At 39.1% G+C, this 12,299-nt stretch overlaps 1 protein-coding gene across 12 annotated transcripts in view; it reads right to left on the reverse strand.

The window, feature by feature from the left end:
- GRK4 (G protein-coupled receptor kinase 4) overlaps nt 1-12,299 on the reverse strand; it is a 95,911-nt gene that overhangs the window by 44,011 nt on the left and 39,601 nt on the right. For all 12 annotated transcript variants that reach the window (XM_072803860.1, XM_072803902.1, XM_072803923.1 and 9 more), the window contains one exon: nt 3,340-3,440. In XM_072803860.1, the coding sequence (XP_072659961.1) occupies nt 3,340-3,440 (101 nt within the window). The remainder of the gene's footprint in view (nt 1-3,339; nt 3,441-12,299) is intronic.

Genomic DNA, 12,299 nt, shown 5'->3' on the forward strand with positions numbered 1-12,299 from the left:
TTCGTCCTGGGGCTCCCCACTAACCATCACCTTATGCTGCCTCTCTTACGACTTCTTACAGAAAACAGCAGGTAGCCTAAAGGAAACATTTATGTCCATTATGCAACATCTGTGTTCTGGAATCCAAAATGAGAAAGAAGGTTTTTGGGAAATCAAGATTGTAGCAATACAGAAATGAGACAGAATAGTGGGGAACCCTGAACCTCTGGCTTCTGTCCCCTCCCTCCCCTAACACAGTTCCAGCTAAGGACCCTGTGCTGCAAGGAGGAGACAGAGCCAGGCAGTAGGAGCCAGAGTGATGTGGAGAGGGAGGGGGAGATTGGCTGTAGCCATCTGCTCTTAGCACACTCTTCTCTTCAGTCCCCCTTCTGCCCACATGCCTGGGCCTGGCCTCCACGCCCACAGCCTCAGTCACATGTGCACAGGAGGCTATGACCCCCACCCAGATCCTGCCTCTTGTGAGTCTCAAGAGAACATTCCAGATTCAGCTATTGACCTCTCAGCTCTGTTCCATGTCTGGAAAGCAACTCAAACTCAAACGTGTCCCCAGAGAGACTACATTGTCCCCCCCGTCCCCCCGCCCTTGCCCATCAGCCTCATGGATTTCTCCAAAATCCATTCATCTGTCTCCATTATCACTGCCACTAGCCAGTCCAGGCTGCCATCACCTGAACAACTGCCACAATGAAATGTGTCTCTCTAATTGCTGTTAGAGCAAAGGACAAATTCTCCCTGGTCCCTGGGCCTCTGTTCCTCTGAAATGAGGGTTGATCTCCAAAAGGTCACGTGAGGACTCCTGTGTGAACCCTCACAAAGTGATAGAGAGGGCACCTGGGAACAAGGACCAGGCCCTGGTGTCACCCCATCCCCCTGGCCCTCCTAGGCTGCAGTAGCAGCAGGGACCCTCCACCAGCACCTCCCCCACCAGCCTCTCCCCTTATGGGCCTGTGTGCTCTCTCTGCCCCTCTGCAGCCTGAACAGACTCCTCTAGTGGCCCCCGCTAGGAGAGGTGCCCTGAAAGCTCCCACCCTGGTAACTCACTCAGCACCTGTGGTAGGCTGAATAATGAATGACCCAAATGCATCCAGGTCCTAATCCCTGGAACCAGTGAATTCTCCTACATGGCAACAGGGACTCTGCATATGGGAAAATGATCCTGGATTATCTGGGTGGGCTGCACACATGATAATGAGAGGGAGACAGAGAGAGATGTGGACACAGGTAAGGCAGGAGCAGAGAGAGACCTGAGGATCCTGGACGGCTGGTTTTAAACATGAGGTCAGGGACCATGAGCCAAGTAACACATCCCTAGAAGCCAGAGCAAAAAAAGAAAACAGATTCTCCCCTAGATCTTCAATGGAACAAGGCCCTACTGGCACCTGGTTTCTGCCCAGCGATACTCCTTTCAGACTTTTGACTTCCAGAACCATAAGGAAATAGATGTGTGTTGTTTTAGGCCATCATGTGCAAGGAAATCTGTTACGGCAGCAACGGGAGACTAATACAGATTACTCTGTCATTTCCACTTGGTCATAAACTCCCTAGAAATAAAGAACCAACTCATTCTTGCTTATCATTTTATTCCTGGAAACAAGATCAATGACAGGCATATAATAGGCGCTTAATAATTATTTTCCCAAAAAATGACTAAGAAGCAAGGTTCTGCAATTCATATTTTCTGAAGGCATATAAGAATGAAAACTTGGGATCCCTGGGTGGCGCAGCGGTTTGGCGCCTGCCTTTGGCCCGGGGCGCGATCCTGGAGACCCGGGATCGAGACCCACGTCGGGCTCCCAGTGCATGGAGCCTGCTTCTCCCTCTGCCTGTGTCTCTGCCTCTCTGTCTCTCTCTGTGTGACTATCATGAATAAATAAATAAAATCTTTAAAAAAAAAAAAAAAAAAAAGAATGAAAACTTAAGGGCAGCCCCAGTGGCAAAGTGGTTTGGTGCCGCCTGCAGCCTGGGGTGTGATCCTGGAGACCCAGGATCGAGTCCCACATCGGGCTCCCTGCATGGAGCTTGCTTCTCCCTCTGCCTGTGTCTCTGCCTCTCTCTCTCTCTGTGTCTATGAATAAATAAATAAAATCTAAAAAAACCAACAACAAAAAAACTACTTAAAAAAATTCTTAAAAAAAAAAAGAATGAAAACTTAAGTCAGCACTGGTTTGTTTTTTGTTCCCTAGCATAACCTCAACCCAAAGAAGCAAACGATTATGACATGAAATGCGTCTCCAAAACAGATGTGTTGAGGTCCTAACCCTGGTGCCTGTATGTCAGCCTTACTTGCAGGAAGGGTCTTTGCAGATATCATTGGTTAAGTTGAGGCCACACCAGAGCAGGGTGGGCTCTGGTCCCATGTGACTGGTGCTTTTATGAGGAGAAGACACAGGACCATAGACAGCAGAGACAGAAGTGCTGCTGCACAGGCCTAGAGACACTAGGTATTGCTGCCCAAGAACTAGCAGAAACGAGGAAGGACCCTCTCCTCCAGAGACCTGGACTTCAGACTCCCAGCTTCCAGAACTCTGACAATAAACTTCTGTTGTTGTTGTTTATTAAGATTTTATTTGAGAGTGAGAGGGAGAATTAGTGGTGGCAAGGGGAAGGGCAGATGGAGAGGGATAAGTGGAGCAGTGAGCCGAATCCAGGATTCGATCCCAGAACCCCGTGATCATGACCTGAGGTGAAGACAAATGCTCAACTGCTAAGCCACCCAGGCACCTAGAGAATAAATTTCTGTTGTTTGAAGCCACCTGAGTTTGTGCAACTTTGTTATGGTGGTCCCAGGAAACAAACACAGCACCTGACGGAGAATCGGCACTCAACCAGCATCTGTTAAAGGGATCTTAGGATAAGCAATACCAGAATGCTGCATGACTGGACAGAGGACTCCATGTTCTGGGCCAGATCAGTCCAGAAACCATTCTGTCTCCCTGTGTACATAAGGAGCCGGATTAATCAGTGCCCTGATTTAGAATTTTCCTGTCTATACTGCAAACATCTAGAGAGAAGATATTTTCAGCAAGTGCCTAGCTAGGGCTTTAAAAAACAATACTTTATGGGTACCTTTTCATCCCAGATACATGCATTTTAGAAGGCTGAGTGAAGGGGCCAGGGGTCCACATGCTAATACATTGGCTCTCCACAGATGTGACCTGCTTCAGTGTGTCCCTTATGTCTGAAGAATTATCATCACTCTTTGTTTGCTTCGTTCTAGTCAAAGTGACCACTTTAATTTGGAAAGTACCACAGTAAGGACTGGTCTCGTGTAGAGAAAGCTCCTGTAAGCCCCATCTACTAATAGCCGTGCACCCTTGCAGGGTGGTGCTGGCCACTTACCTGGTGCATTCCTCAAAGACGTCCTTGTCAGGGTTCTCCTTCAGTTTCAACCAACATTCTCTCAAAACACGTGAGGGTATTTCTGGTAAAGGGACTGCTGACTGCATACAGCACAAACCAAATGCATAACAATTAGTGATTTCATAATTTACCAATTGTAAACAGAACCTAATGCTTACTGTAAAAAAAAAAAAGTATAACGTCAAGTGTATGAAATAACAAGTCAAAGTGTCACCTTCACGTGCCACCCCAGTGTCATTTTCCAGAGTTCACTGTGTTGTCTACCTCTTTATATCTTTTCCTGTGTAAATCAAACCAGAGCGAAAAGCAAGGGTGCCAAGAGCTATCTGTACTCCCATGTACACAGCAGCATTATTCACAATATCCAAAAGGTGGGACCAATCCAAAGGTCTATTGACAGATGAATGGATAAACATGGTGGTCCACCTTTGCAGGGGAATGTTATTCAGCCTCAAAAAGGAGGGGAAAGTAGGAGCTGTGTTTAACGAGGACAGAGTTTCAGATTTGCAGGATAAAGAAAGTTCAGGACATGGATGGTGGTGAAGGCTGCCCATCAAAGTAGGTATGTGTAAAGCTACAGAACTGTGCACTTAAAAACGGTTAAGATGATCAATTTTATGTCTTTTTTGCCACAATTAAAAATGTAAACACATACAAATGCACACAAACTCTCAGAAATACACATTTTTTATACAAATGAGATAATATATGTGTAGTTTTGCAAATATGTGCTGATACTTAGAGAGCTACCTTATTTTCTGAAAGACTGCATGGTTTTCCAGAGTATGTGTTTATGTCTTTCTTACGTGTTCTAGCTGCCCATTTTCTCCACTGCAGACCCCATTCCCATGAACATCTTTGTACAATTGTGTTTTTATAAGACAGATTCCTGGAAATAGAATTATGAGTTCAAGGGATACATGTCTCTTAAGCATTGATATTTATTGCAAAGCTGACCTCCAAAAACACTCTACCACTTACATTCTCACTAATACGTCCCCATGGGCCATCCTACCATTCTCTTATCCCTCAACTAGAGAATTCTGGAAAAACATAACAAAACGATTGCCCAGATTTATTGAAAAAGATACTCAGATTATGTTCAATTATACATTTATCATTAGGGACGACAAATGCATTCTAGGCTGAATTCTGGCAGTGGTATAGCTGAGTTACCACAGGAAAATTGTTTTATACAAATCAAAGAAATGCTTTCATCAAAGAAGTTGAACTAGTGACAGAAATGTACAATGTAGAAAACTCACACTTAAAAAAATGAGTAATATTGTTATAATTAATCCTAATAGGTGTCATTTAAATGACCTAACAGAAGTGAGGCATTTTCCCTTCTATACTATGTCAGTTAGCCTTACAATCCTCTGGACAGATGAGGCTGAGGGAGCTCTAGGATGTTCTGGTGCACTCATAGCAATAAGTGGAAGAGCCAAGATGGAATCATGCTCTCAGGACCTCCAAGACCAGTTTCTTGCTACACAGCAAAGCCATAGTAAAGATAAGATGGATCTGTTCATTTCACCATTTCAGAAAAGAAATTTGTTTGTTCATTTACCCAACACACATTGTTATAGACATAGAAAACAAGACAAAATTTCACAGGACACAAAGCCATTATATTCCAAAACTGCCTCAAAAATACATATTTTTAAGAAATAGCTCTTGGGTGCCTGGGTGGCTTAGTCAGTGAAGTGTCTGCCTTCAGCTCAGGTCATGATCTCAGTCCTGGGATTGAGCCCTGAGTCGGGCTCCCTGCTTATCAGGGAGTCTGATTCTCCCTCTACCCCTCCCTCCTGCTCATGCCCTCTCTTTCAAACATACAAATAAATAAATAAAATCTTTAAAAAATAAGAATTAGCTCTAGTGTTTTCTATAATCTCATTTCTCCTCTAAAAATCCTAATTTTCTGAAGCTAGATAGGTTAATTTAGCAAAACTGTGTAATGATTAACTCCAAATAGAGATCCCTTTTAAGTATCTTAGAAAAATTTTATGTTAATAGAAATTTATCCCAAAGAAAGGAAAAGCAATGCTTCCAATCTTCCATGAGCAGAGAAGTAACTAATTTGAAGTTACTTTTTTTATATATGGTGTGAGGTAGGGGTTCAACTTCATTCTTCTACATATGAGTTGTCCCAACACCATTTATTGAAGACCATTCCTTTGTCCATTGAATTGTCCTGCACCATTATTATAAGTCAACTGACTGTAAATGTATGAGTTTATCTCTGGATCTATTCTATTCCAATGACCTGTATGTCAGTCCTTATGCCAGTACCATACCGTTTTGATTACTGTAGCTTTGTAGTAAGTTTTGAAATGAAGAAGTCTAAGTCCTCCAACTTTGTCCTTCTTCAAGATTGTTATGACTATTTGGGGTACTTTACATATGCATGTTAATTCTGAAATCAGCTTTTTAATTTCTACAAAAAAAAAGGATATAGGGTTTTGACAGGGATTATATTGAATCTGTAGATCAATTTAGGGAGTATTGCCATCTTAATAATATTAAGTCTTCTTAATACATGAACATGAGATTTCTTTCTATTTATTTAAGTTCTTTAATTTCTTTCAATGATGTTTTGAAGTTTTCAGTGTATAAGCCTTGAACTTCTTTTTTGCATTACTCCTATTTTATTCTTTTTGATGCTATCATAAATGGAGTTGCTTTCTTAATTCATCTTTGGATTTTAATTGTTAGTATACAGAAATACAATTGAGGGATGCCTGGGTGGCTCAACAGTTGGGTGTCTGCCTTCCAGCTCAGGGCATAATGCTGGAGTCCTGGGGATTGAGTCCCACATAGGGCTTCCTGCATGAAGCCTGCTTCTCCCTCTACCTGTGTCTCTGCCTCTCTCTCTCTCTGTGTCTCTCATGAATAAATAAATAAAATCTTTAAAAAAAAGAAATACAATAGAATTTTGTATAATGATCTAGTATCCTGCAACCTTGCTGAACTCATTATTAGTTCTGGTAGTTTTGTTGTGTTTTTTCCTAATGTGTGTGTGAATACTTTAGGGTTGTTTTTTTAAGATTTTATTGTACTTAGCACAGAATCCACTTGAGGTTCTGTCTTCCTCTCCCTCTGCCCCTCACCCTGCTCTCTCTCTCTCTAGTAAATAAATAATTTTTAAAAAATAGAGGTGTTTGGGTGGCTCAATCAGTTAAGCTTCTGCCTTCAGCTCAAGTCATGATCCAGAGTCCTGGGATTGAGCTCCAAGTCAAGTTTCCTGCTCAGTGGGGAGTGTGCTTCTCCCTCTGCCCCTCCCACTCCCCCACCTGTGTGCACTCTCCCTCTCTTTCAAATAAATAAATAAATAAATAAATAAATAAATAAATAAATAAAATCTTTATTAAAAATAAAATAATAAGTAAAATAAAATAAAAAAGAAAGAGAGATAAAGAGCTTCCTAGGCAAACAAAAACCAAAGGAGTTTGTGACCACTAAACCAGCCTTGCAAGAAATATTAAAGGGGACTCTTTGAGTGGAAAGGAAAGACCAAAAATGACAGTATGAAGGTGGGAAATACAAAAGCAGTAAAAAATGAATATTTCTGTAAAAAATCAGTCATGGACCTCACAAAATAAAAGAATGTAAAATATGACACCATATACCTAAAATGTGGGAAGGAAAGGAGTAAAGAATGGATTCAAACTTATACTATCAACTTAATACAGACTGCTATATGCAGAAGATGTTATGTACAGACTTAATGGTAAGCACAAATCCAAAACCACTAATAAATACGCAAAGAATAAAAAGAAATAAATTCAAATATATTACTAAGGAAAACCAGAAAACTATGAAAGAGAGAAAGACAAGAAAGGTTCAGAGAAAATCTTCAAAAATACTATAAAACAAGTAATAAAATGGCAATAAATACATAGCTATCAATAATTACTTTGAATGTAAATGAACTAAATGCTTCAATCAAAAGACATGGGGTGACAGGGTGGATAAAAAAAAGACCCATCTCTACACTACCTACAAGGGACTCATTTTAGAACTAAAGACACCAGCAGATTGAAAGTGAGGGGATAAAGAAATATGCAAATGGATGTCAAAAGAAAGCCAGAGTAGCAATACTTATACCAGACAAACTAGAGTTTAAAACAAAGACTATAAAAATCAATCAATCAAAGACTCTAATGAGCAACAAAGAAGGACATTATGTAATAAATAATAAAGGGGCAATCCTACAAGAAGATACAACAATTATAAATATTTATGCATCTAACTTGGAAGCACCCAAATACATAAAACAGTTAATAACAAACATATAGAATTTAATCAATAATAATACAATAATAGTAGAAACATCCCACTTACATCAAAGGACAGATCATCCAAACAGGAAATCAATAAGGAAACAATGGCTTATGAATGACACACTGGGCCAAGTGGATTTAACAGATATATTCAGAACATTCCATCCTCAAACAGCAGAATATACTTTTTAAGTGTACATGGAACATTCTCCAGAAAATATCACATATTAGGCCACAAAATAAGTCTTAACAAAAAAGATCAAAGTCATACTATGTATCTTTTCTGACCACAACACTATGAAACTAGAAGTCAGCTACACGGAAAAGATCTGGAAAGACCACAAATACAAGGAGGTTAAATACCTTGCTATTAAACAATGGGGCAGGGATCCCTGGGTGGCGCAGCGGTTTGGTGCCTGCCTTTGGCCCAGGGTGCGATCCTGGAGACCCGAGATCAAATCCTACATCAGGCTCCAGGTGCATGGAGCCTGCTTCTCCCTCTGCCTATGTCTCTGCCCCCCTCTCTCTCTCTGTATTACTATCATAAATAAATTTTAAAAAAATTTTTAAAAAACAATGGGGCAACCAGGAAATAAAAGATGAAATTAAAAAGTACATGGAAATAAATGAAAATGAAAACACAATGGTTCAGGGGCACCTGGGTGGCTCAGTTGGTTAAGTGTCTGCCTTCAGCTCAGATCATGATCCCAAGGTCCTGGGATCGAGCCCCAAGTCGGGCTCCCCTGCTCAGTGAGGAGCCTGCTTCTCCCTCTCCTTCTGCTGCTCCTCTTCCTTGTTCTCTTTCTCTCTCAAATAAATAAATATAACCTTTAAAAAAAAGAAAAGAAAATATAATGGTTCAAAACCTTTGGGACATACCAAAAGTACCCATAAGAGGGAAGTTTAGGAACACCTGGGTGGGCTCTGTGGTTGAGCTTCTGCCTTTGGCTCAGGGCATGATCCTGGGGTCCCAGGATCAAGTGTCACATTGGGCTCCCTGCATGGAGCCTGCTTCTTCCTCTGCCTATCTCTCTGCCTCTCTCTCTGTGTCTCTCATGAACAAATAAATAAAATCTTTACACAAAAAAAAGCAAGAAAAATCTCAAATAACCTAAACTTACATCTAAAGGAGCTAGAAAAAGAACAACAAACAAAACCTAAAACCAACAGAAGGAAGCAAATAATAAGTATTAGAGCAGAAATAAATGGTATAGGAACTAAAAAACCAATAGAACAGATCAATGTAACTATGAGCTGGTTCTCTGAAAAAAAAATCAATAAAATTTATAAACCTCTAACCAGACTTATCATGGAAAAATAAAGAATTCAAATAAGTAAAATCACAAATGAGAGAAGAGAAATACCAACAAACACTACAGAAATACAAATACTACAATTATTATGAAAAACTATATGCCAACAAATTGGACAATGTAGAAGAAATGGATAAATTCCTAGAAACATATAAACTACCCAAACTTAAACAGGAAGAAATAGAAAATCTGAACAGACCAATTACCAGCAAAGAAACTGAATCCATAATTTAAAAAAAACTCCTGGACAGAAGCCCAAGACCAGATGGTTTCACAGGAAAATTTTACCAAATATTTAAAGAAGAGTTAATACCTATTCCTTTCAAGCTATTCCAAAAAATAGAAAAGGAAGGAAAACTTCCAAATTCATGCTATGAGGTCAGCATTACCCTGATAACAAAACCAGATAAAGACATCACAGATAAGAGTATAGGCCAATATCTCTGAGGAACACAGGGGAGGTATTTGCAATATTTGCAGATCAATCAACATGATACATCAAATCCACAAGAGAAAGGATAAAAACCACAGGATCATATCAACAGATGCAGAAAAAGCATTTGACAAAGTACAACATCCATTCATGATAAAAACCCTCAACAAAGTAAGTTTAGAGAAACACACCTGAACATAATGTTCATATATGAAAAACTCACAGCTAACATCATCCGCACTGGGGAAAAACAGAGCTTTTCCTCTATAGTCAGGAACAAAACAGGGACGTCCACTCTCACCACTTTTATTCAACATAGTACTGGAAATCCTAGCCACAGTAATAAGACAAGAAAAAGGAATAAAGGGCAGTCAGATTGGTAAAGAAGTAAAACTTTCACTATTTGCAGATGACCTCATGCTATATGTAGAAAATCCTAAGGACTCCAAAAAAACAAAACAAACAAACAAAACTTACTAGAACTGATAAATGATTTCAGTAAGGTTGCAGTATACAAATCAATGTATAGAAATCCTTTGCACTTCTATACGTCAATAATGAAGCAACAGAATGAAAAATTAAGAAAACAGTCTTATTTATAATTATACCGAAAATAATAAAATGCCTAGGAATAAGCTCAACCAAGTCAGTGAAAGAACTGTACTCTGAAAATTTTAAAACACTTATGAAAGAAATTAAAGACAATACCAATAGATGGAAAAATATTACATGCTTGTCAATTGGAAGAATAAATTTTGTTAAAATGTCTATATTACCACAGTCTACAGATTTAATGCAATCTCTATCAAAATACCAATAGAATTTTGCATAGAACTGGAAAAAACAATCCTAAAATTTATATGGAACCACAAAGACCTCAAATAGCCAAAGCAATCTTGAAAAAGGAAAACAAAGCTGGAGGTATCACAATTCCAGATTTCAAGATATACCATAAAGCTGTATTAATTAAAACAGTATGTTACTGGCCCAAGAATAGACACATAGATCCATAGAACAGAATAGAAAACCCAGAAGTAAACCCACAGTAATATGGTCATTTAATCTTTAACAAATGAGGCAAGAAAGAATATTCAATGAGAAAAAGTCTCTTCAACAAATAGTGCTGGGAAAACTCGATCACTTTCTTATACCATACACAAAAATAAATTCAAAATGGATTAAGGATCTAAATGTGAGACCTGAAAACATAAAACTCCTAAAAGAGAGCACAAGGAGTAACTTCTCTGACATTGACCATAGCAACTTTTTTCTAGATATGACTCCTGAGGCAAGGAAACAAAAGCAAAAATTAAGTATTGGGACTTGATTAAAATAAAAAGTTTCTGCACAGCAAAGGAAAGAATCAACAAAACAAAAAGATAACCTACTGAATGGGAGAGGATATTTACAAATGACACATCCAATAAAGGATTAGTATCCAAAATATATAAAGAACTTCTAAAACTCAACACCCAATTAGAAATAGGCAGAAGGAGGGATGCCTGGGTGGCTCAGCGGTTGAGCGTCTGCCTTTGGCTCAGGGAGTGATCCCAGAGTCCCAGAATAGAGTCCTACAGTTCCTGCAGGGAACCTGCTTCTTCCTCTGCCTATGTCTTTGCCTCTCTCTCTCTGTATCTCTCATGAATAAATAAATAAAATCTTTTAAAAATAGGCAGAAGACACAAACAGACATTTCTCTGAAGAAGACATCCAGATGGCAAACAGACACATGAAAAGGAACTCAACATCCCTCACCACAAGGGAAATGCAAATCAAAACCACAAAGACATACCACCTCACACTTGTCAGAATGGCTAAAATAAAAACATAAGAAACAACATGTGTTGGTGAGGATATGGAGAAAAAGGAACCCTCATGGACTGTTGGTGGGAATGCAAACTGATAGACTACTGTGGAAGACAGTATGGAGATTCCTCAAAAAGTTAAAAGTAGAGCTACCATATGATTCAGCAATCACACTACTGGGTATTTACCCAAATACAAAAACTCTAATTCAAAGGGAAACATGCACTCCTGTGTTTATTGCAGCATTATTTACAATAGCCAAACAATGGAAGCAGCCTGAAGGTCCATCAACTGATGAATGGATAAAAATGTGATATAGACAGATTGACAGAGAGACAGATCTATATCTATATCTATATATCTCTCCCTCTCTCTCTCTCTCCATATATATATATATTATATATATATATATTATTCAGCCATAAGAAAGAATGAAATCTTGTCATTTGCAATGATATGGATGGAGCTAGAGAATTTTATGCTAAGTGAAATAAATCAGAGAGAGAAGGACAAATACCATATGATTTCACTCATACATGGACTTTAAGAAACAAATAAGTTAAAAAAAAAGAGAAAGAGAGTCAAACTAAGAAACAGACTCAACTATGGAGAACAGATGGTCACCAGAGGGGTGGCAGGTTGGGGGGTGGGGGAAATAGGTGATGGGGACTAAGAAGGGTACTTGTGGTGAGCACCAGGTGATTAAAATTAAAACTTAAAAAAAAACCTCATTGGGAAAATTAAAACAATGTTTCATGTTTTGATTAATCATTGTGGATACAGTTATACAATAATGTCAATGTCAAAACTAACTTTAAGGTAAGAAATGTTTATTTCTGTTGTCAAACATTTTTTTAAGTCCAAAAATAAAAAAAGAATTAGGTAAATGAAACTTCTCATCTATTCCTCCCAATCAGTGACTGGGGGTACCTACAAATATGTGGATGATGTAGCAGCTGTGTTGGAAAAGAATTACCTAGGAGCCATGGTACTGATGCTGGAGACTTTGGCAAGTGAAGGCTTTGGAGTCAAAACCTATCTGGTCTGAACCACATCTCTGCCACCACTGACCACATCTCTGCCACCACTGGTTGTGTGTGTATC

Source organism: Canis lupus, chromosome 2, assembly GCF_048164855.1.
Source record: "Canis lupus baileyi chromosome 2, mCanLup2.hap1, whole genome shotgun sequence".
Classification (NCBI taxonomy): domain Eukaryota; kingdom Metazoa; phylum Chordata; class Mammalia; order Carnivora; family Canidae; genus Canis; species Canis lupus.